Genomic DNA, 25,761 nt, shown 5'->3' on the forward strand with positions numbered 1-25,761 from the left:
CGGGACGGCGCCCAGCGCTGCAGCTGCAGACGCGGGCTGCGAGCAGCGGGCGAGCGCCCCGCACCCCGGCACCGCTCCCGACCACCCCGAGATGTCGGGATGTCCCCTCCCAGCCGGGAGTCACCGCCTGGCGCCCACCCGGATCCGCGCTGCCGCGGCGGCTCCAGGGGCTCCTGGCTGTCCCCTCCCCGCAGGACAGCCCCTTCCCTGCCGCCGCCCCCGTGGGGCTCCGGGGCTGCTGTGACTTACGCAGCCGGAGCCGGGACGTAGGAACGTCCCTGGTTTAAACATTTCCTCGGAGTTTCTGACTCTGGTCCCTGAGCAGCGCGTCCTGGAGCAGCCGAGTCCCGCTGCCGGGACGTGAGTTCCCCCTCACGCTGCCCCAGACAATCCCGCTCGGGTTTACTACGGTCCGGAATCCCGAAATTAGGGTCACGCAAATAGGAAGAGTCGAAGGTGTGTGTGTCAGCCCCGCGGGAGCCAACAGCCAGACAAGAGCGTGTTGTCTCTCCAGGCTGAAGGAGAAGGTTGTTCTGCCGGTGAGGCTGTTTACACAAAACACAAAGCAATTGAGGCCACCGCTAATTTCTTTTCCCTGAGGTCAGATTGTTTCTACTCAACGATACCGGAAACATTAAGGAGTGGATCGACAAGGGAACACAGTCATGGTCTCCTAAACGCCAGCCTGGCACCCGCAGGGTGACGCCGGGTGACTGGGGCTGCTGACCTGCAGTTCGGCTGTGGCCACGTCCCGCACGGCTGCTCCCCACAAATCCCCGCTGGCAAGAGGGAGGGACAGGCACTTAATGAAATGTTCCTGGCCGACCTGTGTCACACTGCTGATCTCTGCTCTGCTACCCCCACTCGATCCAGCTCTTCCTGCCCAAAGCTTCCTCTGCAGCACTAGAGGAGCCAGGTACCTCCTTCCCACCAAGGAGTTTGACGGATGCCTCCCTGCTGAGAGCTGCCGGTGAGCAGGGAGCAGCAACCACGTCCCCACTCAGCCCTGCACTCCTTGGAGCATTTGAGGGGCACGGTCCCAGGTGAACAACCAGCGCTGGCAGAACATCATGTCCAGCACCAGCCCCTGCAGGGCTCTGCCTGCTGCTGGGGCACCGGGTGCCCATGGCCACAGGAGCCAAAAAGCCAAGGCTGACAGGCCACAAGTACAGTGCTTGCACTGGCCCTGCCGTGGGTGCCTCTCAGGTTGTTAAGATGCAACATGGTTTGACCCAGCTGTGTTAAACAACACTCCTTGTTCAGGTGAGCCTTGCCCAGAGGCTGCCCACTTCTCAGCATTGCCAGAAAGGGGGCCAACCTACAAGGTGCTGCAGGTTGACTCTGTGGCTGCCCCCACACAGGGGTCCCTGCCAGGGCCCATGCACTGCCCAGGCCCAGGAACACAGACCAGGCTGGCAGAGAGCCCCAGCTCTCCAACAAGAGACACAGCCAGGTAGGGATCTCAGCTTGGTCCCTGGTAGGCTCATGTCTCCTTATCAAGGGTTTCCATCGTGAAATAAGACACCTTGGAAGATCCCAGTCCAGTGAGGCCCCTGCAGACAGGAGAGGAAATTAGGGGTGAAGTTTGCTCCAGCTGATGCCCTCCCACACCTCCCTTGTGAGTGGTCTGAGAAATTCCTTATATGATCCCCCCAAATGCCACTCCACACCAGAACCTGGTGGGGGGGAGGCAGCTCGGGCAGGGGAACAGGTCCTCTCCTGACCTGGCCAGGAATACCAATCTGCAGCCAGCTTGGCCTGAAACCAGAAGGCTCCTGTTCCACAATCAGGCGCCCACTGCAGCTCCCCAGCGTTATCAGGGTGACATTTCTGGGCTGCAGGTGCCAGTGCCAGCCTTCGCTTTGAGGAACCGCCACAATCAGGGAACATAACCCATTTCTCGCCTGCATTTGGCTGCCAGAAAGAGTACAGGGGACTGTGTAATCACTCTCCTCAGAATTAGATCATGAATCAAAGCCCTGCTCAGCTCCAGGCTCCACCAAGCCCTGCCAGGAATTGTCCATTCTGATCCCAGAGCTTAGGGCAGGGTCACAGAGGGGCCAGGATGGGTCTGGACGAAGAGGATGCACAGCTGGGGCTGCACAGCACAGAGTGCTTGTCCCAGGGAGGCTCCAGGGACACCCAGGGCTTCTTTCACTGTTGGCTTCACCACCCCATACCCATGGGACCTTCTGTGTCTCTCACCCTAAGCCACATGAGTTCAGGGAGGTGGAGATGGTACCCAAACCTCAGCTCTGGGCAGATCACTGCAGAGGATTTCCTCAGCCCAGAAGCACAGGTGGGACCCGCCTGCACGTTTATCCCAACATATAAAGTTATCAAACTGAAACAGTTCTTGCTCCTAAGCAGCTATGTTAAATAAAACCTCTCTTGGAATCTTTCCTCATTGACCAGTGGGATCCGAGTGTGCCCAACCTGATAGTGCCTTATCTTGGCTCCAGCCCCTCTGAGCTCTGCCTCACCCTGGCCAGCGAGCCCTAATCACCACGGCCAGACGTGGCAAGGGCCTCTGAGGGGCCACAGCCTGGAGGAGGGGGTTGTGCCTGCCCCCCTCCTCCTCCTCCCCCCCCAAACCACCCTGAGCCACCTCCTCCAGCAAGGTCCTCCCCAGGGCCGTGTGGCTGGGCTGGACAGCACCTCCACAATGGACATAGACGGACATCTGCTCCCTCCAGGGGAGCAGCACCAGCCAGCAGCAGCTCCACTGCTCCCAGGACTCATCCCATGGCCTCAGCAGTGACACCTCAGCCTCAGCAGTGACACCTCTCTGCAGCAGCACTGCCCAGCACAGGGAAGCTGATCCCACAGGGTCCCCACAGGCACGGCTGGTTGTGGCCTCTGGTAACCAGCCCAGAGGGTGTGGAAAAGGAATTTCACACAATGTCCACTCTGCAGAGGGGACGTACTCTTCTTCCTCCTCCTCCTCCTCCCCACCTCACTGAGTAAGCAACTAAATAGGAAGCTGAAAAGGAGAAGGGAATTGCTGCCAGGAGTGCCTTGGAATGAAAAGCTGGTTTTAGGCTTATCTAATGTCACATCAGCCATTTCCTAAGAAGGGAGCAAATTTAATTAAGAACACAGACTCCCTCAAGGACAGCCAGGTTACATACAGCACTCCCAGCTCGGAACACAGTGCTGGGAGGTCGGCATCATGCACACAGGCAGCAGGAACAGACACTCCTGCCCGGCTGCTGAAGGCTCATTGTTTGGGATCAAATGCAGACTCTGCCTTCAGACACAGCACCCTGGCTCTCTGCAGGGGTACAAGAGCAGCAGGGCAGTCAGAGCAACCACGGAGGGAAGGGGCAATTCGGGTGGCATGGGGAGGAAGGCAGAGGCAGATCTTGGACATGGAAACAAACCCCGGGCAGACACTGGGAGCACATGAATCCTACACAGAGACTTTGGTGGCTGCAGACACAAAGGGATGATCCCTGATCAAGCAGAGTTCTGGGCTGGGCAGAGCCTGTGCCAGTTGTGGGGACAGATGCACTGCAGGGCTCATGGCACAGCCTTTGCTGCTGGGTTTGCTCAGCACCATCAGTGCATGGCAGGACCATGACAGAGCTCGTAGGGGTGTTGATCCTCAGAAAGGGGAAAGGAGATCACACCAGCCCATTGTGTCAGTGACTCTTCAGAAGCACTGCTGGTGCCTTTGTTCAGCAGAGAAGTGCTGGCACTCAGGAATTCCTCCACAGCACTCCTGAGCCTGGCAGGGAGAGGAAGCCTGGACTCCAGCCACAGTTCCAGAGCACACACCAGGGCAGCACATCCCACCAAGTTCAGGTCAATGGGGTCCTGCAACAAGACAAATTTTCACACTGCACAGCCCCTAGACTCCAGCATCTCACCTACACTGAGGATCCCTCAATGCTGACATCAGCTGTCAGCAGCAGCTGAGCCTGTGCCAGGCTGTCCCCAAGGGCAGGGAATGCCAGACAGGGGCAGACAGTGGCAGCCTGTGGGGTGCAAGCACCATCTGCTCTGCTGGACCCCCAGACTGACCACATTGGTCTGACCTGAGGTCACTTCAGCACTGTCCCCAACCTCTGCCAGTGACATGCACACAACGATCAGGGAAAGGTGATCCTGTCCCAGCACTGCCATCTGCTTTTCCAGGGCTGACAAGGTCAGTGACTGCACCTGGACCACAGTTTCTGACAAGCTGGGGACATTGTTATCAGCACTGAGAGCCTAAAGCTGAGTCATCCCTCCCCCAGCCACAGTGGTACAGAGCTTACCCCATCACCTCTGCACAAACCCAGGGGCTTCCAGCAGGCTGCACATGCAAATTTAAAGCAAACCTCGTCCTGAGAAGGGCAGCAAGGGCCCCCACAGGCCACAACTCTGCCAAGTGGAGAAACACACTTGTGCAGCTGCTTCCCATCCTGAAACCACAGCATTTCCCTGGGGTAGCAAGGAAATATGACTGAAGGGCAAAAATCTGGTACACTGCTGCTTTGTTTCTGATGGAAAAATAAAGATAGATGAAAACAGCCAGGCTGCTCTATAAATACATCTCACTTTAATCACCTGAAATTAGTTCCCTGGCTTCCCCCAGCCTGCTTGGCAGCAAGTGCATTTCCTTCTGCCACTGAGGGTTTCCACAGTATAGCGATAATGGCCAGTCCCCAGCTCCTGCCTCACCCCCTGGGACTGCAGCAGGACTGCAGGACCCAGACACGTGTCTGGCAGGGGGGTCCTTTGAGGCCAAGCTTGACCAGCCAGCTGGGACTGCTTCGAGACCATCACAGGAACAGGGACCAGCAGCAGTCCAGTTTCACTTCTGGGTGGTCCCTCTCAGAACTGCCTAGAGGAGCTTTAGCCTCTCAAACACATCAACAGGGAGAACAGACAGACAGAGGATCTCGGGATATTCCTAAGTCTTTGGAAGGGTTCGCAGACTCATCTTGCCCCAAGAAATCCCAAGATGCAGCTACTTGCAGTCACAGTTTGAAGCCAGGCCCAGAGAGCAATGCTTGGCAGCAAGACCCGAGACTGCAGTGGGGAAGGGGAGGAGGCTCCTGTCAGAAGAACTTGACGCCTCGGCCGTCATCCAGCGTGATAATTTCAGCCTTGTGCTCCTGCTGCAAGGCTTGCAGGGCTCGGAGCAGGGTAGCTTCATCCAAGCCATGAAACTCTAGGGAAGAACAACAGGAAAAGAAAAAAAGATAATCTCAGGAAACAAACAGGCTAGTGAGGTCCAGGGACTGGGGGCAGCGATGCTGAGGGCTCTGAAGAGCACCACAACACTACAGTAAATCCAGAGTCATGGTTAGACTGACAGCCTCATCATCTCTGCTTTGGCAACAGAACCTAAAGGTCATCAGGCAGCAGGGATGAGTCACAGCAGCCTCTAATGCAGAGCAGGAGCTTGTTTTGAAAATAAAACACCCCTCACCACACCAGATAAAACGCTAGGCACTGGGAGAGGGAAAATGCAATTACAGAGTAGGACGTTCCTGCAAAGTGATAAAAGCCTTTGGAGCAGCATGTGCCAATGGTGGGAAAGGGTGAGTTTGCATCTGAGATTTCAAAATGTTTAATCCACAAAGCTGTAATCTGACAATCAACTGTTTACATGCTCCAATCCAGTTTGTTCTGAAAACTTGCTCCAGAACATGTGCCCCCAACTTTACCTTCATTCTCTGTATCATCTCCGCTGGCCAGTTCGTACAGTGTGAACACAGAGTTGGTCAGGCCATTCCTTGATACCTGGAAACACGAAGGCAACATAGCAAAGCTCGTCCGTGTGGCTGAACATCCTTGTCTGATCTCTCACACATCCTGGAGCGTGTCACACAGCACTTGGCAGGCAGAAGCAGCCTGGACACACGCTGGGGCAGCGGGGTCAGGAGGCACAGCCTGAGGGAATGAAGACAGTTCCTCTCCTGGCTGTGTGTTTCACAGGGAGGACTTGGGCCATACAGAGGCCAGGCAGTGATGCTGCCCTGCCCTCACCATGGGACAGCCAACAGCACTGAGGGTGGACAACAACACGCTCCACTCACACTGCAGCTCACAGCAAGTGACAAGCTACTAATAACTCCCCACCTCTCTGCAACAGAGAGAAGTGCAAGGAGAAAGGTAAAAGCAGTGAGGAAGCAAGCAGTGGTCTTTCCCAAAGGGTAGCCAGGGCAGGACCCCCTGTGCTCATGGACACAGCCTGGTCTGGGTGTGCAGCCCCCGTGCTCTCACCCATTGATAGATGAGCTTTCCCCATTCTTCTGGTCTCTTCCACATGATCAGAAAGCTGGTTTTGTTCTTATCTAACCATTCCAGGTTCCCTAGAAACAACAGGAAACACAGATTGAAGCAGAGCACAAGTCAGAAATAAGGATCAAACATGCAGATTTCAGGACATGTGTCAGACACTGCACCCAGAGGCAGCCTCACAGACCAGCCCCTGCCCTACAGTTCGCATGGACTTCCTAAATATTGCCGTGCCAACAGAAAGTGATTTCCCTGTCGAGCCCTCTCTTCCCCACACAGCTCAATCTGGCAGGGCCGGGTCCCGCGGAGCAGGCCCGGGCAGAGAAGCTGATCCGGGCTGGGGCACAGCCCACACCCGCGGGATGGGCAAGCCCCGGCCCCGGGACGGAGCTGCCCGGTGCCTGCCGCCCTGCCTGCCCTGCAGTCTGCGGCTCGGGCACAGGCCGCGGCCGGGAGCACGGACGGACGGAGGGCCAAGGCACCCACCGTTCTTGCGGAGCTCCTCCAGCACCACCTGGATGGATTCCAGCGGCAACTTCCCTGGGCGCGGGTTAAGGAGGCGTTGACGGAGGCGGGGGGTAGGGGCGAGGGAGGCGGCGGGGGCGCGGGCACCGGGCCCAAAGGATACGCTGGAGGCGGTGGTTGGAGAAGAGCGGAATGTCCTGAGCCTCCCGCACCGTCATGGCGGAGAGCCGGTGCTCCTGGCTGTAGGCGAGAGCCAGCGCGCACCAGGCCGAGAGCTGCTTCTGCCGCGTCTCGCCGTTGGGCTGCAGCCTGCGGGGTCGGGTCAGCACGGTGGCGGAGGGGCACCGGCACCCCCGGCCCGCGACCCCGGTTCCCGCACGCCCCGTCCCGCCCTGCCCCGGCCCCGGCCCCGGCCCTGGCTCCGGCCATGCTCACGTGAAGAAGGGCGGGAAGCTGTACTGCCAGGGCCACACGAAACTCATCGCCGCTACTGCCGCCGCCACCGGAACCGCCGCCGCCGCTTCCCGCCCCTCCCCGCTTCCGCCCCGGCCGCGGGCCCCGCCCCCGCCAACAGGGCCCCGCCCCCAGCGCGGGGCCACGCCTTCCCTGTGTGACCACGCCTCTCTCCGGCCACGCCCCTCAGGTAGCTCCGCCCCTCCCGGACGACGCCCGCCCCGGTTCTGGTGCCCGGTGTTGGTCCCGGTGTCCCCTCCGGGAGAGTTCCCTACGGCAAGAAGCTGCCGGCAGGCCCGTGCCAGGAGGGCGCTGCCGGTGGGACCTGGCCCAGGCCGGAACCGTGGAGGGATCGAGCGGCCGAAGAACCAGCGCCAGGCGTGGGGGGAGAAGCGTTTAATCTCGGGCCGCAGGGTGGGGGAAGGCACAGGAGGAACCGGCCGCCTCAGCAGCGTGGGTTGGTGGCCCCGAGAGCCCCCCGGGCGGTTCGGGTGGTCGGGCAACCCCGCAGCCGGGGGTCCATGCCCCGACACGGGACGGGAGGGCAGCTCTAGGCCTGCGCCTTGCCGTCCTTGCTGCGCCAGATGACCAGGGTGACAAGGAAGGGGATGAGGCAGATGGGTGCGATGATCATGGCCAGGAGCACATCTTCGGGCGGGTCGAAGTAGACTGGGTGCTCCAGGGTGCAGTTGTGGAAGTAGCGGTGATGGCTCTGGAAGATGTACTGCTCCGCCAGTGCGTTGGGGTAGCTGTAGTTCAGCTGCTCGGCCCAGAACTCCAGACAGCGCTGCAGCTCGCTGTAGGGCCTGGGGAGAGAGCGGGGACACCGGCAGGGGATGGGACACCAGAGGCACAGACCCCAGACCAGCAGTACCCTTCTGGACTGCCCAGCCTCTGCACCCAGCTACTAGAGGGGAAGGTCCTGGTGCCCAATACCTGCTGATAACTTTCCACTCGCACAGCTCCGATGTCATCACATTCCTCATCAGGTCGACGAAGTAATCCCAGCAGCGCTGTGTGATGTCGGTGTAATTCCCCTCTGTGAAGAAAGGTGCTGAGCACAGGCCGCATGCCTCTACCCACAGTGCATCCTTGCCTGCCCTTGCTGCCAGGTGACACCTGGAGCCCTGCCCAGCCCAGTGGGAGAGACATCAGCACAGTGAGGGATGGACCTCACAGCAGCCCTGGGATGCTGCCTGGAGCCTGCAGCAGCCCAGGACAATGCCAGGGGCACAGAGGGAGGGCAGGCTGCTGCTGGCTGGCCCCACTGTGGGCAGTGTCAGGGAGAGCTTCATGGCACAGGCCAGCTATTTTTGGGATGGCAAAGGAGGGGTCATTCTGTGGCACAGGGCCAGCCCTGGCCAGGGCACCATTTGTCCTAAAGTGCTGCCCAGCCCTCGCTGAACCCAAACACTCACCCAAGGGCTGGGCTGTCCTGTTGGATGTGGCCATGGGTGGGCTTGTCCCAGCATCCTGGGTGAAGTTTGTTGTCACGGCGTCCGTGTGACAAAGGCCAATCCCCAGGAGCACTGCAGAGGGAGGGATGCAGGGTGAGGGGGGACATAGGGTCTGGTGAGGGGGGAAAGGTGCTGACAGGGCTCCATGCGCAGGAGTTGCCCTGGCAGAGGCTTTGTCTCTAGGAAATAACTGGGTGACTCTCAGGGGACACTGGAGCTGGCAGGTGGGGCACAGGGACCCAGAACCATGCACATGCTGGGGCTAGGGCGTCCAGCCCCCTCTATGGGCAGGGGCTGTGAGGAGGGGCTAGCCAGGCTGCAGGCAGCTATCCAAAGGTTCAGAGGGGCTGTTAAGGGGCTATGAACCCTCGCCATGGTCACAGCACGGGGGCAAACTGGAACCCCCACCCACAGAGAGCCAGCGTGGTGCTGCTTGTCAGCTGGACAGGGCTGGGGCAGGAAGAGGAAGCACTGGCCACAGCACAGAACCGCTGGACAGCCCCTCCGCCTGCCATCAGTCCCACACCCAGCACAGCCTGCCAAGGGCGTGAGGCACGTCTCGCCTGGCCCACGGGAGCCTCATGGCTCAAGGAAACTGCCCGATCAATCTTCCGTCGTAAGCTGCAGGCCTGTAATGTGGGGCACTGATGCTGGCTCTACTGGAGTGGACCCTGCCTGGGTTGTTTGTGGGGAGATCCAGCACATCTGGGCACTGGCCACGGGGTGCTCCTGGGCTAGTACACTGGCTGTGGTAAGGGCACCCCACCCTGTCCCAATCTCTGTCCCTGATGGCCCCATCCAGCCCCCCTGCCTGGGCATGTGTGGTGCTACAGCTCCTGTCCCAGCCCGGATCTTTACAGGGTTCCCTGCTGGATCGTGGATGAGCGTGGTGGGAGCTGCCCCACAGCACCTGGTACTCACCTGCCATTCCCCCCTTGGCCGTGCTAGCGATGGCTGCCCCAGCTAACCTCAGCGTTGACAGGCTGGTCCCGTTTTGGGTTGGGGAGATGGGGCGGGCTTAGTCAAGACCCTGGCCCCAGGCCCCACGGGTGGGAGGGCGGCCACGTGCGGGGTGGTTCGGAGTGCGGAGCCCCCCGGGGCCGCGCCCCGCACACTTACCGCAGAGCAGCAGGAGCCCTTGGGAGAGACGGCCGGAGCTCATGTGTGCACGCAGTGCCATCCTGCCAAAGCCTGCCGGCTAACGACCGGGACAAGGATTTCAATGGAAATAACAGGAAGCAACTCCTTTCCTCTGACAGGGGCAGTTTGACTACAGGAGACGTGTGAAAAATGAGATTGCTCAGTGCTGCTCTGAAGCGGCTCTCCCGGCGGGACCCTGCGCTGTCCCGTGCGGTGCCGGCCCCCGCGGGCATCGCTCCCGCACCCCGGCACCCACGACGCCCGCGCCTCACCCACCGGCCTGGAGGATCCACTCCCTGCACAGCACGTCCAGCGTTACGAGGCCGCGATTTGTTTACTTGTGTATTTCTCTTTAATCCTGCCTGGGCTGGGTTGTGAAATCCCTCGTCTCCTGCGTGGAGGGCAGGCAGCCCAGCAGCGGGGGGAGTGGACGGGAAAGCATAATGTCCCCGGACGGGTGCTGCCGCCCGGGAATGGGGGCGGTAGGGGGACCCACGGCCCCAAAACCGCAGTTTCTGGTTCACTCAGGCACCTGCCCCACCGGAGCCACAGCTGGGGCAGCCCCAGCTCCTGCCCGTGGCCAAGGAGGGAAGGGTGATGACACAACCTACCCCCAGGCACGAGGCCGAGGAGGTGGGGAGAGGGCAGACACTTGGCCGACCCTGCCAGTCCTTGGCCCCAGTGCCTTCCTTCTGCACTGTCCAGCCTGGCGCCTGCTTGACTCTGCCAGAGCCCCCCTTCCTGGAGCAGTTCCCGCCCAGGGGCCCATGTCTCCCCTACACAGGGCGACTTCAGCCCGTGAGTCTGCAAATTTCCTACACAGGACCTTTCACGCCTGGTCGGGGCAGAGCACAGCCCAAAGCCTCCTCTTTAACACCCTCCTCCTGCAGGCACACAGAGCAGGGACTGGAGTGCAGTGAAGAGCAGCTCGGAGGGACCTTCCCTGCTGTGGATCACACTGGGCTTCAGCTTCCCAGCAAAGATCCTGGCAGAGCTGTCTGATGCTTCCCTGGCTGCAGCAGCCACCTTCTGCAGGCAAGTGGCCACATCTGGAAGTCATCCCCAGCACTCCAGTGGCTGTAAGGCTGGAGTCCCTGGTCTCTCTTTCTGCTGGAGCCGGCAGAGCCTCCAGCCGGGTGGCAGGAGCCTCTGCCAGGGAGACACCCAATGATCTCAGCGCAGCCCCAGGGCTGGAACGGCCACCCCCCTCTTGGGCCGTCCGGAGGGGATGGGCAGGGACAGGATGGTGGCTGCCTGCCAAGGGCCTAGGCTCCCCACCCAGCCTGGCATCCCCGGTGCTCCCTGCCAGCCCCAACTCGGGGTGTTGAGGAAGGGGATCAGCCCATGCAGGGTCAGTTGCCTGCGACTCTTCTCCCAGTGTTCCCCCAGACAGATGCAGGGATCTGGTGCCCCTGTGCCCAGCCTCCCCTCTTGCCATGGGACTCACTCCAACTGCAGGGAATCCCAAACTCCCCATACCTGCTCTGACCTCTCACCCTCATGCTCAGTCCTCCCACTCATTAGTTGCCAGGACTGGGTGGAAAGGAGGCTGTCGCTGGCCCCTCAAAGACCTGGGGGCACGCAGGAGATGGGCAGCTTTTCCATGGGATTTGAACCTCTTTCCAGACTCTGCTGAGTGTGAGGGCAGCTGCAAGGGGCACGAGGCAGCTAAGCCCCTTGTCCACAGCCACGCTTGGGGAGCCTGGCCTCTGTGCAGCTGGTGAAGTATTCAGTGTGGACCCGCAGGAAGGTGTTAAGGATGGCCCCAGGCCAGGGCAGGAGAGCAGCTGGGTGCCACTGGAGAGCTCGCTGTAGCTGCTGTGGAGGGGATAGCATGAGGCCACCCTGCAGGGCTGGGGACACATCCCTGCGATGGTCCTGCTCCGAGTGTGCATGCGGCACTGCTGGCGCTGATGCTGACCCACCTGCTGATCTGGTCCCAGTGGCAGTGACTTCTCTTGGGGATGACCATGAAGGTGGCGTGGAAAGCAGCCCAGCAGTAGAGGGAAATCCAGCCCTGGTAGGTGTCCTGGCAGTGGGTTGGCACCACCAGCACTTCCAGAGGCCCTTCAGAGCATCAGACAGACCCTGGGATGTCACCCCACTCCCAGCTCTCCCCCCAGGTGTGGTTTCAGGAGAGCTATTTAGGATAACCCCTGGACTCTGCCCAGCATGAGGCAGGCACTCTGTTTATTGTGCAGTCCTGCACACAGCCCTAGGAGTCCCACATTAGGGCTGCCAGGGCTGCCTGTGACTGTGGGGGCCCCGTGGGCTCAGCCAAGCCAGGAGTGAGCCTCTGAGGCTCTTGCAAGCCCCAGCAAAGATTGCATGATTGCACAGATTCTCATCGAAGTCTGCGGTGGATGGGAAGGACAGCCAGGATGGCAGGAGGGCAGCTCTACTCATAATCCTCATCCAGTATTCACCTGGAAGGACAGACTGTGCCATTGGTGGTGGCAGGACCTGTGGGACCATGTGAGGTCCAAGAAGTGCTGGACACGGACCTGCCAGTGGTAGAGGCCCCTACTATGGCACTGCTGCAGAAGCCAGGGCTGGAGCCACATGGGATATGGCATCAGAGTATTACCTTCATCCTTGAGATCCCCATGCTCAGTGTTCCCATGTCCTGCAGCAAGGGGACACAGGATGCCAGGGCTGCACAGGCAGGAATAGCCCCAGTGCCCAGTACTGGTGGTCCCGGTATATCTGAGATCCCTCCTCCTCCTCCCAGGCAAAGCTGAGCACAGTAGAGGTAAAGGGGCTAAGGAAGCAGGAGGCTCCTGGCTCTGCCTTCACCCTTGCAGCCTGGAAGAGAAGTTTCTGAGCCAACACCAGCACTGGAGGCAGAGAAGGGCGTTGCAAACGCTGCTCAGAGATCCTCAGAAAGAAGGCCAGGAGGGGCCAGGTGAGCTGTCCCCCAGCACAGCTGCACTGGGACAGAGGAGAGAAATAGGCCAGGGGCCCTGTGGGGACTCGCTGTCGGCCAGACCCTGTGCCCAACCCTCTGGGGCCTCCGTGCAGCACCCCCAGCTGCCTCTGCCGCACCCGCGGGAGCAGAGACAGGAGCAGGCAGCAGAGCAGCCGTAGCCCTGGAAGCATCCTCATCCTCCCGACAGCAGCATCCCTACACCCGGGCTGGGGCGCCCCCGGGCATCGATCCCGGATCCCGGCCCGTCCCAGCGCTGTCCGCCCGCTCCCGAGCCAATACCCGGGAAGGTCGGGGGACGCCGGGCCCCCTGCCCCACCTGACTCAGCGGAGCTCCCAGATGCGGGCGGGATGCAGGGCTGCGGGCGCGGGCGGGCTCTGCTCATCCCCCGCAGTCACCCCGCCGGAGCCGCGGGGAAAGGGTGCCCCGGGGCAGCCGACAGTCCGCACCGCGGACGCCGCATGGACGGGGCCCCCGCCGGGGCAGGAGCCAGCTCCCTCCGCTCCCCATCGCCGGGGCCCCCGGGGCAGGAAAGCTGCCGCCAGCAGCCGCTTCCTGCTCGGCGCCGCCGCAGGGAGGCCCGACGGTGGGGCCAGAGGGACCCGGGACCACCGCGACGGCTCGTCAGGGAGAGTGGCCACGGCGGGCAAGGCTGTACCGGAGCCCGGAGGGCGGTGGAACCGGGCGGGAAAGGCGCTGTCCCACCAAGCGCTTCCCGCGGGAACAGGCCGGGCCCGCAACAGGGGCCGGGAGGGCCCAGGCACACCGAGAATGGGCGGACACGGCACCGAGCCGCCATGCTTAACCCGTTCCCCGCAGCCGACAGGGGTGTCCCCCAGGCTAGAACGGGTCCGCTCCGCCGGCGTACGGCAAGCCACACGCCCCGGCCCCACCGGCACCGGCACCGCCGGCGGCGACGTGGGGCGGGGCCTGCGGCTGGGAGAGGCGGGGCCAAAGGCGGGGGCGGGGCGGGGCCTGGGGTTGTCGAGGACGGGGCGGAGCCTGGTTGTGTTAGGGGCGGGGCCAGGGCGCGCGGGGGGCGGGTCGGGGCCTGAGGCGGGCCGGGGCGGAGCCTGAGGAGCGTCGGGGGCGGGGCCGGGGTAGGCCGGGGCGGAGACCGGGGGCCTGAGGCGGGCCGGGGGCGGGGCCGGGGCGGGCCGGCGCGCGCGCAGTGTCGCGGGGGCGCGCGGCCTCCCCCTGTCGCGATGGCCGAGCAGTGAGTGCGGGCGGGGCCGGGGGGTCCCGGGGGGCATCGGGTCCCCGTGGTACCGCTCAAGCCCCGGGGACAGGGTGTTGCCGGGTTCGGACCCGCTCCTCCGGCCCGGCGGCGCCGCCGGCCTCGGCTCGCTCCGATTCTAGTTCCCGGGCGCGGGGAGTGCTCGGGCCCGGCCGGAGCGGCAGGGAGGGCGGCTGGAGTGGACCCGCGGCGTGTCCCAGGGAAGGGTGGGGACCTCAGCATCCCCCGGGCTCACGTGCTGCCCCGGGGGCTCGGGGAACGGGAGCACGCAGTTCTGATCAGCACCGCCCCTCGCCGCTGTCCCGGGCCTGTCCGTGCGCTTCGGCTGTGGGTGTTCCGCAGTCAGGAGCACCGCAGATCGACGGCGTTATTTTGCTTGCTTTAAGTCTATGATGTATAGAGTGTTTTTCCCATCCCTAGGGACATAACATTTTTCTGATGTTACTTGTTTCGGGGTTGAGCTCACCATTATTTAATATTTATTCTTTCTGTACTGTTACAGAAAAATGGAAATTACTACTCCTCCGACATCCAAGTGTATCATGTACTGGAAAAGGAAAGTCAAGTCCGAATACATGCGTCTGCGGCAGCTCAAGAGGTTCCAGGCGAACATGGGAGCAAAGGTACAGCCACAGCAGGGACTGGGCTGGGATGCCCCAAAAAGGTTTAGTTTCAGCTCAGTGTCTGAGTGGTACCAGAGGCTGTCAGCAAGGGGAACTGATGAGCTGTGCTTGACTTGCAAGCTGGATCAATGGGAAGAGATGCCAGTTGTTCTCCTGCTCTGTCTTGAGCCGTGTGGGCAGCAGCTGTCGCACACACGAGGCCACTGGACAAGCACTGGTGGAACTGCAGCAAGAGAGCTCATTTGCAGTTGGTTTTTACAGGATCTCCCTGCTGAACCCTTTCAGTGCTGTGGGAGCTCTCAATCGGTTTTCTTAAATTTTGAGAGCTCCTTTCTCTCCTTTCAGGCTCTCTTTGTGGCAAACTTTGCGAAGGTTCATGAAAAGACTCAAATCCTTAATGAAGACTGGAAGAAGCTTCGAGTGCAGCCAGTGCAGCTGATGAAGCCAGTCAGCGGGCACCCGTTCCTGAAGCAGGTGTGCAGAGGAAAAGGGGCAGCAACAGCAAGTGGGGACTGGAGCCAGGACTCTGCAGGGAGCTGTGGGGATATGGATGAGTTTTTGTCTGGGCTGTCCTAGGTCAGTGCCAGGCCGTGCCTCACACTTCTGGAATGCAGAAATGGATAAAAAGTACCCCCAAGGCTTTTTCCTGTGATGGACTCCACAGGGTGGATGTGGGGCTTCTGTGTTTGTCCTGAATTCAGTTTTCCTCAGGCTGTGGCAGCCTCCCAGGGTGGTTCCTCACTGACCTTCTCTGTACTTGTATTCCAGTGCACTGTTGAGAGCATTTTCCCAGGATTTTCCAGCCAGACACTGTACATGAGGACCCTGAACACAGTGGCACTGGTGCCCATTATGTACTCCTGGTCCCCTCTTCAGCAGAATTTCATGGTACGTGGGAAGTGCAGGATCTCAGTGAGGTGACTGTCAGATTGTTACATAGCTGGGAAGTGGTTCTTCATCCCAGTTGTTTCAGGCAACATCTGCTTAAGAGATGATGGAAAGTGTTGTGTTAGTTGCTTGTTTTGTAGAATCCCATAAGCCAGCTTTATGTCCATGCTACCTCAGCCAGGTAGTCTCCTTTACACATGACTTCTTGACAGAGTCACCATTTCCTCACAGGATTCAAGGAGTAAAAATATTTTTTTGGGTGGGTTGTTTGTTTGTGTTTTTTCCTAAGATGTTTATTTCCCTTTATATGAAGAGTTTTATTTCTTAGGCAAGTCCTTTTGTTTGTGACTGATAGCTCTGATGTGTCAGTAATGAGACATCTGAACCTTTGCTGTGCACTGTGTTGTTGGCAGGTCTGAGCGACCAGAGAAGCCTTGGGCACAGCCCCACTGGGGTCAGCAAACTCTGCTTTTCTGAGTTGTGTCTGATCTCTCTTCAGGTGGAGGATGAAACGGTTCTGTGCAATATTCCTTACATGGGGGACGAGGTGAAGGAAGAAGATGAAACTTTCATTGAAGAACTCATTAATAACTATGATGGGAAAGTTCACGGAGAAGAAGGTAACCTGGGAGCAACCAGCTCTGTCCACTCCAGGCCAGGCTGGATGGGGCTTGGAGCAACCTGGTCTAGTGGCCTGTCCATGGCAGGGGTGGAACAAGATGAGCTTTAGGATCCCTTCCAACTCGAACCTTCCTGTGGTTCTATGATTCAGTCTCTTGGAAATAACATATCCAAGTAGTTCAGAGGTCGAAAGGTGGCAGCAGCAACCAGCTTTTCTGTGGGAGCTCTCAGAGCAGGGAAACAGGATTGTGCCTGCCATTCTCCTTTGCAAGGGCACATTCCTGCCTTTGGATACCACACTCCATTTTAATGCCTGGAGTGCTCTGGAGCCAGTGCTTCTGTGTACAGGGATTCATAGGCATCCTCTGGGATGCTGAAAATGTGCTAGAGGGGGAATAGCTCAGTAACCCTGTTCTGCTTGTTGCCTTAGCAAAGAGTTTAATCAATGAAAAGCGCTGCCTGCCCCATCATAAAATTGCCCAGCGGGGAGGAAGACAGGGAAAACTGGTGTGGCCTCTCCCCATATCGCTGAAAATGATATACCACTACTGACTCTAGTGCTAAAATCCCACCTACCCCAAAAACACTGAGAGAAGGGCTCTGGTGGGTAGCAGAGCACATTGGCTTGTGGTTTGCCATGGCAAGAAATGAGAAAGATGGTGGCACTCCCACTTCTGTGTGTTTCAGAAATGATCTCAGGGTCAGTCCTCATCAGTGATGCTGTGTTCCTGGAGCTAGTGAATGCTCTGAATCAGTACTCAGATGAGGAAGAGGAAGGACACAACGATTCTGAGGTGAAGCAGGAGGATGGAAAAGAGGAACTGCCAGTGACAAGAAAAAGAAAGCGAATTGCAGTGGAAGGTGGGTTTGGCCCCCAGAGAAGTGGGGATTATGTTGGTCACGTTTCTGTCTTGCCCCACCTGAGCACTGGGCACTGCTCTCCTGCCATCACTGCGTTGTTAATGTGTTGCCAAGAGTAGTTCCAGCTTGACAAGTTCTGTAGCAGAAGGGAAGTGGTTTGTTCTCACTGTCCGCTGTGGACAGGAGAAGAAATCACCATCTTGAAGTGTGGTGAGGAGTAATTTAGATGAGGAATCTGAAAACCCACTTCCTGGTGAGATTAGCGAGCTGGGTGTTATCTGAGAGGCTGTGGGATGTTTTCAAGTGCTGGTCTGGCAAGCACCTGTCAGGGAAGTGTGGGTGGGTCTGTTTCTGTGGGAGGCAGGGAGATGGACGTTTTCAAATCCCTTCCAGACCTGCTTTCCATGTATTAGTGTTCCTCTTCCCTCTCCTGTGCCACCTGGAGCTCTTGTTGCCTGGTTTGTGGGATTTTCATGTGTCCTCGATGACCTTCCAAATGCTGATGGGTAATTTTGTCTTTGTCCTTGATCTGTAGTGATGCGGGCGGCACAAACACCAACACTTTTGTGGATGTAGAAAAGCATTGTCTGCAAGTTCTGCCCTGGCAGAAATAAATAGTGATAGTGCTTAAGAAAAGTTGGTACTTCCAGCAGTACATCGTGCTGCACTGAAAGTGGCCTAGCACTGCTTCTGGAAATACCTCATCCTGGTTGCAGGACACAAGGTCTATCTGCTGTGAATGGGATTACGTTTCTGTCTTAAAATACAATCCTGAGCATCTCTGGAATTGCTCTGTGCGAGAAGGAAAGACCCATCCACATCAGCTTGGCTGAAGAATTGTGTCTCCTCTTCTTTGTAGGTAACAAGAAGTGTTCCAAGAAGAGGTTCCCCAATGACATGATATTCACTGCTATTTCTTCCATGTTTCCCGAGTATGGCTTCCCAGAGGATATGAAAGAAAGGTAGAAAATCCCTGCACTGGTTGTCTGTTCCCTTTCTCAGCAAGAGTTGAAACCCTTATTTCGGAGACCTCCACTGTGGGCTGGCTGGGCCACAAAGCTCAGTGCCTGCAGGCTCTGTGGGCAGAGTGTGTTTTGAGTGGTACAAACTGCACTTTGGCCTTGAGGTACCTGGGAGGCCCAGATGGTGATGTAGGCACGTAAAGCTGTCCCAGATGGGGAAGGCACATCCCTGGGTGTTTGTGTTTGTCAACAGGTACCGGGAGCTCACGGAGGTGTCGGACCCCAACGTGCTGCCGCCGCAGTGCACTCCCAACATCGACGGGCCGTGCGCCAAGTCGGTGCAGCGGGAGCAGTCCCTGCACTCCTTCCACACCCTCTTCTGCCGCCGCTGCTTCAAATACGACTGCTTTCTGCATCGTAAGTGCCGTCTCAGCCGGACGCTTCCCTAGAGCCCTTTCTCCTCAGTTTTCCTCTGCACGCCTTGCTTAGTCTGTGCTGGAGTCTCTGGAGGGTGGTGCCTCATGAGTTTGCAGTGGGGCCTTAGGAGCTGACAGGTGCCCAGAAGCCTTTTGTACGGACGGCTCAGCTCTTTGCTCCCACGGACGGCAGAACGACGAGCGTGGCCGTTCCCTCAGCGCGCCGCGTCCGAGCTCCCGGCAGTTTGTGCAGTAGTCCTTCCGCCACCAGACTTTGCTCTTGCTTTGCAGAAGCTCGTCAGTGAAAGGCATGAATGTTTCACTGCCAAAGTCTGGACATGCCCCTGTGTTTTGTTGCCTCCCTGGAACTTACAGCTTCGTCTTAGTCATGTTCCTGCGGTTGGTCCTGCCAAAGCCTTTTGGATATTCATTAGCTGTTGGACCTGCTGTTCTCCAGGGCTCTCTAAGGGCTTCTTTGGGAAGTCACAGGACTTTTTTCAGTGAATTATTTATTAAAAGATATAATATTAATATGACGTGGTCTTTTTGTTTCAGTGTGAAAGCAGATCCTTTTCCCATGGCCTCTCCTTCCCAAGCTGCCTTGTCCCCGTTGGGGGTTGGAGCAGGGTTATCCTGTGGGTTACCCTGCTGCCAGGGGAACCCTCAGGCACACAGGCTCCTGCTTCCTGTCCCTTGCAGATTTGGTGGAGACTCTTGGAGAATGCTAATAGTAAAGATAACTGTTACTTTTTCAGCTTTTCATGCTACTCCTAATGTGTACAAACGAAAGAATAGAGAGACCAAGATTGAGCCAGATCCTTGCGGCGCAGACTGTTTCCTCTGGCTGGTATGTTTCTGTGTCACTGCTTTAGAAACCATGAGAGAAGTGCCCTGGCCAGCTCTTCTCTGCAGAGCTCTGTGGATCTTTTTCACAACTTGGATGATTATTTCAGGATTAGTTCTGGTCCTTGTTGGATTCAGAAGAGCATGAATGCAAATGCAGACCTTACCAGATGCATATTATAGCAGATCTCCAACAAAGCCCAATTCCAGAGCTAGCAGATGGGAAATTGTATGACAGGTGATTTCTCTGGACTCAGTGCAGTGTTAGCAAAATTAAGCCCACGTTAAAAAGGAGCAGAGCGAGAAGCCAGGAGGATCTAGAGGAGTGGGCTGGGGGTTCAGGGCCAGGGACCCTCTGCTGACAGGGCAGCAATGCCAAAGGGAGCAAAGTGGGAACGTGCAAGACAAGCAGCTGACAGGGTTTGGCACTTGCTGGAGGGACCACACATGGCCAGCCACTTCCACCTGCTCTTGGTGGTGGTGGCAGGACAGGGCTTGTCCCAGGACCTGTGGAAAAGCCTTCCTGCATTCCCTGGTCATCTGCCACCTGTCTTGTCTTCTGCTCTGCTTGCAGGAAGGAGCCAAGGAGTTTGCTGCCCTGCACAACCCCCGATCCAAGTGCTCGGGCCGTCGCCGCCGGCGGCACCACGTGGTGAGCGCCTCCTGCTCCAACACCCCGGCACTCACTGAGACCAGGGAGGGCGACAGCGACCGGGACACGGGCAACGAGTGGGCCTCTAGCTCCTCGGGTATGGTGCCAGTCCTGAGACAACCCACTCCTCTCTGTGTGGGCAGTGAGGGCAGGCAGCTCCTTGCAGCTGGAAAGCTCCTCTCTGCTTCCTGCACAGCTGGAGAATTTGGAGTTAGCAGTCAGTGTTCCCAACAAAGCTGAGGGACGCCAGCCCTGCGCTTGCTGCTGTTGGATTCACTGTCCTCTCCCAGGAAGGAGGAATGTTGCTAAGCAAAGCAAGAGCTTTGCTGGGACCTGTAAAACCCAGAGCAAGCCCTTGGGTCCTGAGCACTGTGCCTGGCCAGAAGCAGAAGTGTGTGGCTGGGAGTGCAGTGTAGGGTTGCAGGGCACTATGGGGAGACCAATGGTCCCCAAAACCATGGTGGCCAAGTGCCTTCTTCCAGGGTGTGTTTGGCTTAACATCTGCCTTTCCTGCCAGAGGCCAACTCTCGCTGCCAAACCCCCACTAAGCAGAAGCTGAGCCCGGCCTCCTCCCAGCTGTTTGCAGTGGAGACGCCGCAGGAGCCTGTGGAGTGGACAGGAGCTGAGGAGTCACTCTTCCGTGTCTTCCATGGCACCTACTTCAACAACTTCTGCTCAATTGCCAGGCTGCTGGGGACAAAGACCTGCAAGCAGGTGGGTGCCCAGAGCAGGCAATGCAGCAGCAAGAGAGGGGCCAGGGCCAGAGCCACTGCCTGGTGGCTTTATTTCTCTGCCACAGACCTTCCCGAGGAAGGTGCCAGATCAATGCTTTTGGAGTTCAGGGTGTTACTCTGCAGCAGTGCAGCTGTTGGCAGAGAGAGCCCTGTGTGCTGGTTTTGTGGGTTCCCTCCCACGTGCAGTGTCACAGCCAGGTGTGTGAGCACTCGATTTCCAGGCAGGAGGAGGCAGTGTGCCATAGGCAGGAAAATGGGGCAGAGCTGCTGCTCCCTGGGCCCAGGCCTGGGAGCCTTGCTATGCTTACTCACACTCTCCTTATGCTTTTGATAAAACAACTTGAGTGCACTGAACTTGTTTTTGCTTGTGTTCTTCTCTAGGTCTTTCAGTTTGCAGTGAAGGAATCGCTTATAACGAAACTTCCAACAAATGAGTTAATGAATCCATCCCAGAAGAAGAAAAGGAAGCACAGGCAAGTGTTGGACAAGCTTGTTTTGTTCTTAAAATGCAACCAGATCCTCTGCTTTTTGTGCCAACGCATTCCTGGTAATCCCCATCTGGCTCCCATCTGTGCGCACGTCCTGCTGTCACATGGGGCTGCTGGTGCTGCTGCTGCTGGGCGCTGGCCTTGGCCCAGCTCCAGGGCTTCTGCTCTGCCTGGGGCCTCAGTGGCCCTGCAGCCCCCGGCTCAGCTCGAGGATAGGGCAGAACTGGCTGCTGGTGCTGCTGCCACTTCCCTAATAGCAGCCCCAGCTCCCTGACTTGTAACCCACTTTGTTGATCCCAATGTGTGCAGTATTATTCTGGCTCTGGTGTTTGGCTTAAAGAGCTTCTGCTGCAGCTGCATCACTCTCATCTCTCTCCACTTTATGGTGGCTGCTGATCATTAATGCATGAATCTGCCAGGCTCATCTCTGCTGTGCTGGCTGCTGGTGCTGAGCAGCGCTGGCTGACTCTCCCTAATGGCTAACACATCCCCTTAACCTTCTCTGCTCCTTTTCCAGGCTGTGGGCTGCACATTGCAGGAAGATCCAGCTGAAGAAAGGTAGTGTTTGCTGTGGCTGTGTCAGGGGAGGTTTGTGAGGGTTGAGTTCTCCAGCTCCGACTGTTGCAGCAGGATGGCCGTGTCCTGCTCACCAGGCTGGCAGGTCCAGCAGCATGGAGGGGAGTGACTGTCCCTGGCCAGGCTCCTTGGGGTGCCAGGGGCATCATGGCCATCCCAATACCTGCTGAGGCTGCAGGTGTGGGGTTTGCTGTAGCCAGGGGAGGCTGAGGGCTGGTGTGCAGCCCTGCTGTGGTCAGTGAGCACAGCCATGTGTGTGCCTGTGGGAGCTGGGTGCTGCCAGGCTCCCTGCCCAGTGCAGGCAGATGGCAGCTTGCACCTCCTCAGCTCCAGCACCCCGCACTTGCTGCTTTGAAAAGGTTCCTGCAACATGCAGCTTCCAATCTTGGCATTTCTCTTCTTGTTCTAGATAATTCACCGACCCAGGTGTACAACTACCAGCCCTGTGACCACCCCGAGCATCCCTGTGACAGCTCCTGCCCTTGCATCATGACTCAGAATTTCTGTGAGAAGTTCTGCCAGTGCAACCCCGACTGTAAGAAGAAGTCAAGACTTATTGGGCAGGAAAGCAGCCAGCTCTCCTGGCACAGAGCACAGGGAGGGTGCAGAGCTGGAGCTTGCTGGGGGCCTACTTTAATCCTGCACTTGCTGCTCTGTCCATCCACAGCAGTTCTGTTAGCAGCCTGCTAAAGTCCAAAAGGAAGTGGTTCTGTGCTGCCATACAGTTGTTGGCAGCCAAGAGACACTCCTGTTAATGCTCATTCTTGTGTCTGTATCCTGTGGGTGTTGCTGCTGGTTCCCTGTGAGCAGGTTGTGCCTCCAGCAGTTAGGGTGGGCACTGGGTCCCTGCTCTGCCATGTTTGTTTTTCCTGTTTGGGCTTCCATTCCCAACTCTGCAATGGAGAAAACAGCCAGACTTTATTCTGTCCCTGCTCAAGGCCTGCCAGGGCAAGATCTGGCTGGGGAGGAGCAGTTGGGGCAGAGACCCTGCATGGCCCCTCTGTTCTCTGCCAAACCTCACAGTGTGCAAACCCGTGGTCTGTGTTGCTGCAGGTCAGAACCGCTTCCCAGGCTGCCGCTGTAAGACCCAGTGCAACACCAAGCAGTGCCCCTGCTACCTGGCTGTGCGGGAGTGTGACCCAGACCTCTGCCTCACCTGCGGCGCCTCAGAGCACTGGGACTGCAAGGTGGTCTCCTGCAAGAACTGCAGCATCCAGAGAGGCCTCAAAAAGGTATTGACAGCAGTGTGGCAGGGGCAGAGCTGACACACAGCTGCTGCTGTGTGTGCGGGGGCAACAACTTCGCTGCAGCTGCTAGAGTGTAGAAAAGAAGCTGCTCTGCCCTGGGCCTCTGCAGCACTTACTCTGGAGTAGGGATTATGGATGTGAAAATCAGGAGATAGGAGTTATGTGAGGAATGGTGAGAGCAATGGAGTGTAGAAAGTGGCTCTAGAGAAAGATTTAGTCTTGAATTCTGCTGGTCAGAGCAAGGAATTGCACGTTAAAAAAAAAATGGAAATTCAGAGAAAGTTGCAAATCAGTGTGTGTCAGGTCCCGTGTAGCTCCTGTAGTGGCGTAAGTCTGCAGGGAGCTGTGGGTCACCATAACAAGGGGATGCTGGGTGGACACTGGCTCCTCTCTGCCCCCACGATCTGTGTGCTGTGAGGTGCTGTGCCTGCCAACTCTGCCCATTTCCTTTCATTTTGGTTCCAGCATTTGTTGCTGGCCCCGTCAGACGTGGCTGGCTGGGGGACTTTCATCAAGGAGGCTGTGCAGAAGAACGAGTTCATCTCCGAGTACTGCGGGGAGGTCAGTGCTGCTGCCTGTGCTGGGGCTGCTGGCCAGGCACACGGGGGCTGTGTGTGATGGGAGAGCTTTGGCTGTGGGGTCAGCTGCCTTCCCCAGCTTGGCTGTGCCCGTGGGCTCGCTCTGACCAGGTCTGGAGATGGAGCCTTGTGCTGTCTGGGGGCACATCTCAGTGCCTGTGGCCCTCCACTCTGGAGGAGAGTGTTGTGTGTGTGCCTGAGAGCCCTGCTCTGGCCCTGCCGCATCCCTGGGAGCCCTGGCAAGCTCCTGCCTGTGAGGTGGGAGGGAGAGCAGGAGGGTGTTTCCAGGAGGCAGGCGATCACCTGGCTCAGCCCTCAACTGCTGAGTCTCTCAAGGTGATCTCTCTCTACAGCTCATTTCACAGGATGAGGCTGACAGGCGAGGAAAGGTCTACGACAAGTACATGTCCAGCTTCCTCTTCAACCTCAACAATGGTAACTTCCTGAGGCTGCCAGGGGTGGAGAGGCCAGGGCTGCTGGCCAAGTGGGCAGGCTCAGCCCACCTCTTGCCTGGGTGACAGGCCTGGCCCTACACCATGGTTTCCTTCTTTTTCTTTTTTTTTAAATAGATTTCGTTGTTGACGCTACTCGCAAAGGAAATAAAATCCGCTTTGCCAACCACTCGGTGAACCCCAATTGCTATGCGAAAGGTGAGGTCCCCCTGCCCAGCTGGGCCAGGCAGGACATGGTACTGCAAGAACTCTGGCCCAAGCTGGGGCTGCACATGTCTGGTGTTGTATCTCTGATGTTGTATCATCTCTGGTTGCAGTTGTGATGGTGAACGGAGACCACCGGATCGGTATCTTTGCCAAGAGAGCCATCCAGGCAGGAGAGGAGCTCTTCTTTGACTACAGGTACCTTGGCCAGTGGGGACTTTGGGCTGCAGGGTTGGCCCCACCCTCTTTGCAGGTTTGTGGGGAGCATGGGATGTCATTGCTGCAGCCTTGGCTTCCTGTCCTGTAGGTACAGCCAGGCAGATGCCCTGAAGTATGTCGGCATAGAGAGGGAGACGGACATCATCTAAGCTCCGGGGTGGTTCTGGCACACCTTGCTGCTGCACCTTGTAAGCAATGCCATGTTTGCTTCACGCTGACATGACTGCTGCTGTTCCTGCTGCTGTGTGTGTCACAAGTGCTACTTTCCATCCAGACACCAGAGAGATTTGGGGCAGGAGTGTAAGCAGCCCCTGGGCCATGGCTGTCTCAGGGTGGTATCCCCTCTGCCCCAGCTGGCTGGGAAACGGGGACTGCCCAGCTGTGGCTGGAGCGGCACCAAGGGCTGCCTGGGGATGGGAGAGCAGCACTATGCAACACGATACTTGGAGTAGGGGTGCCACTGAGCTGGGCAGAGGACAATGTTACAGTCACTGCCTGTTGTGACCCAGGGCAGGCTTCTCAGAAACCTGCCTTGGGCTTTGTGACCCCCTGGCCCTGGGAATAAAGGGGAAATACTGTCTGGCAGGGTGAGGCTTAGCCTTGGCACCCCATGCAAAAAGGAAAGAAAAATGCACTTTAAAATAATCCTCAGCTGGTGGCTGGGCCCTGTCTTTTGGGATGGAGGGACTGCAGGCATCCCAGGTGTCCTGCATCTGTCAGCACCTTTACTGGGATGTTGTTCCAGGCCTGGGACAGGACAGGCTGGAGGGGCGTGGGGTGACCTGAAGGTTGGGGCTGTCCCCTGAGAGCCACATATGCCACCAGCCTCCTGCCTGGCCTGGTGCTGGGTGCTGGGCTGTGCTCCCAATGTCCAGGGCTGGGTTCCCAGGATGACATGGGGAGCCTGGCTGAGCCCTGACCTGGTTCCAGGGCCCCAGCCCGCTCCCAGCTGTTTAGTCCAGGAACACACAGAGGAACTGGGTTTCCCCGGGAGCCAAGCCCTCCCTGGCCCAGCCCCCACTCTGCTTTCCCAGTGCCCTGCCATGGCAGGCCAGGCTGGTTGTCCTTCCCGTTGTCCATGATGGCCCCCTGGAGCTTGGAGGTGTTTAGGTCTGTCTGGAGCAGTGCTTGTATCCCAGCACGTGCCTGAGCCTTGCTCCCTGCCACCTCCATCTGCCCAGCTCCTGCCAACCCTGCTCTTGCCTAAGCGTCTTCTGCCACCTTGGCCATATCTGCACTATGCCAGGCTTGTGTCTGTGGTTTGTTGACAGTGAATAATGGTAATAATAATGCACTTTAAATAACATGGCTTGTAGCCTTTGTCATAATAAAGTGGTAGCAAAGACCCTCCCCCGTTTGCTGGCCTCTGTTACCCTGGGCAGCAGCCTGTCCCCACACTGTCCCCTGCCTGCTGGGCTCAGCCCGGCTGTCCCCAACGTGGCTCCCTGGGTCCAGAGGGAATCACAAGTGAGCCGGTGCTGCCA

General features: G+C 58.3%; 3 protein-coding genes across 6 annotated transcripts; 1 reads left to right on the plus strand and 2 right to left on the minus strand.

Annotated features, from left to right (window-relative positions):
• Positions 1–4,524: 4,524 nt before the first annotated feature.
• VPS25 (vacuolar protein sorting 25 homolog) lies at positions 4,525–7,224 on the minus strand. 2 transcript variants are annotated; one of them, XM_066205229.1, is made up of 6 exons: positions 7,135–7,224; positions 6,863–7,008; positions 6,721–6,774; positions 6,220–6,308; positions 5,661–5,736; positions 4,525–5,161 (listed from the first exon to the last, which is right to left on the minus strand). In XM_066205229.1, the coding sequence occupies exons 1-6, from the start codon at positions 7,179–7,181 to the stop codon at positions 5,049–5,051; spliced, it is 525 nt and encodes a 174-aa protein (XP_066061326.1). In that variant the 5' UTR covers positions 7,182–7,224; the 3' UTR covers positions 4,525–5,048. The 2 variants fall into 2 exon arrangements, with proteins under 2 accessions (XP_066061326.1, XP_066061327.1); XM_066205230.1 differs by lacking the exons at positions 4,525–5,161; positions 5,661–5,736 and adding an exon at positions 5,743–5,886.
• Positions 7,225–7,533: 309 nt separating this feature from the next.
• RAMP2 (receptor activity modifying protein 2) lies at positions 7,534–9,870 on the minus strand. Of its 2 annotated transcripts, none has more exons than XM_066205254.1 (4): positions 9,729–9,870; positions 8,571–8,681; positions 8,089–8,191; positions 7,534–7,958 (listed from the first exon to the last, which is right to left on the minus strand). In XM_066205254.1, the coding sequence occupies exons 1-4, from the start codon at positions 9,787–9,789 to the stop codon at positions 7,703–7,705; spliced, it is 531 nt and encodes a 176-aa protein (XP_066061351.1). In that variant the 5' UTR covers positions 9,790–9,870; the 3' UTR covers positions 7,534–7,702. The 2 variants fall into 2 exon arrangements, with proteins under 2 accessions (XP_066061351.1, XP_066061352.1); XM_066205255.1 differs by lacking the exon at positions 9,729–9,870 and adding an exon at positions 9,531–9,636.
• Positions 9,871–13,824: 3,954 nt separating this feature from the next.
• EZH1 (enhancer of zeste 1 polycomb repressive complex 2 subunit) lies at positions 13,825–25,624 on the plus strand. 2 transcript variants are annotated; one of them, XM_066204946.1, is made up of 20 exons: positions 13,825–13,892; positions 14,416–14,536; positions 14,882–15,010; positions 15,305–15,424; positions 15,924–16,044; positions 16,733–16,906; positions 17,766–17,868; positions 18,122–18,285; positions 19,040–19,131; positions 19,702–19,876; positions 20,297–20,493; positions 20,895–20,986; positions 21,519–21,559; positions 21,987–22,112; positions 22,631–22,809; positions 23,290–23,385; positions 23,756–23,837; positions 23,972–24,052; positions 24,172–24,256; positions 24,366–25,624. In XM_066204946.1, exons 1-20 carry the CDS (start codon positions 13,882–13,884, stop codon positions 24,424–24,426), a joined length of 2,250 nt encoding a protein of 749 aa, XP_066061043.1. In that variant the 5' UTR covers positions 13,825–13,881; the 3' UTR covers positions 24,427–25,624. The 2 variants fall into 2 exon arrangements, with proteins under 2 accessions (XP_066061043.1, XP_066061044.1); XM_066204947.1 differs by lacking the exon at positions 13,825–13,892 and adding an exon at positions 14,104–14,119.
• The last annotated feature ends 137 nt before the right edge of the window (positions 25,625–25,761 follow it).

The sequence above is a fragment of the Chamaea fasciata genome, unplaced genomic scaffold (genome assembly GCF_029207755.1).
Source record: "Chamaea fasciata isolate MVZ Bird 193981 ecotype frontalis unplaced genomic scaffold, bChaFas1.0.hap1 SCAF_27, whole genome shotgun sequence".
In the NCBI taxonomy this organism is placed as follows: Eukaryota; Metazoa; Chordata; class Aves; order Passeriformes; family Sylviidae; genus Chamaea; species Chamaea fasciata.

Excerpts from the sequence above, each read along its gene's own strand:
- RAMP2 (XM_066205254.1), bottom strand. The coding sequence starts at position 9,789 with ATGGCACTGCGTGCACACATGAGCTCCGGCCGTCTCTCCCAAGGGCTC. Across the intron at positions 8,192-8,570 it reads CAGGACAGCCCAGCCCTTGG|AGGGGAATTACACCGACATC; the intron begins GTGAGTGTTTGG and ends CTTTCTTCACAG. Across the intron at positions 7,959-8,088 it reads GAGTGGAAAGTTATCAGCAG|GCCCTACAGCGAGCTGCAGC; the intron begins GTATTGGGCACC and ends CTCTCTCCCCAG.
- EZH1 (XM_066204946.1), top strand. Across the intron at positions 14,537-14,881 it reads AGGCGAACATGGGAGCAAAG|GCTCTCTTTGTGGCAAACTT; the intron begins GTACAGCCACAG and ends CTCTCCTTTCAG. Across the intron at positions 23,838-23,971 it reads CCTCTTCAACCTCAACAATG|ATTTCGTTGTTGACGCTACT; the intron begins GTAACTTCCTGA and ends TTTTTTAAATAG.
- VPS25 (XM_066205229.1), bottom strand. The coding sequence starts at position 7,181 with ATGAGTTTCGTGTGGCCCTGGCAGTACAGCTTCCCGCCCTTCTTCAC. Across the intron at positions 7,009-7,134 it reads AGCTTCCCGCCCTTCTTCAC|GCTGCAGCCCAACGGCGAGA; the intron begins GTGAGCATGGCC and ends CCGACCCCGCAG. Across the intron at positions 5,737-6,219 it reads GAAAGCTCATCTATCAATGG|GTATCAAGGAATGGCCTGAC; the intron begins GTGAGAGCACGG and ends TCGTGTTTCCAG.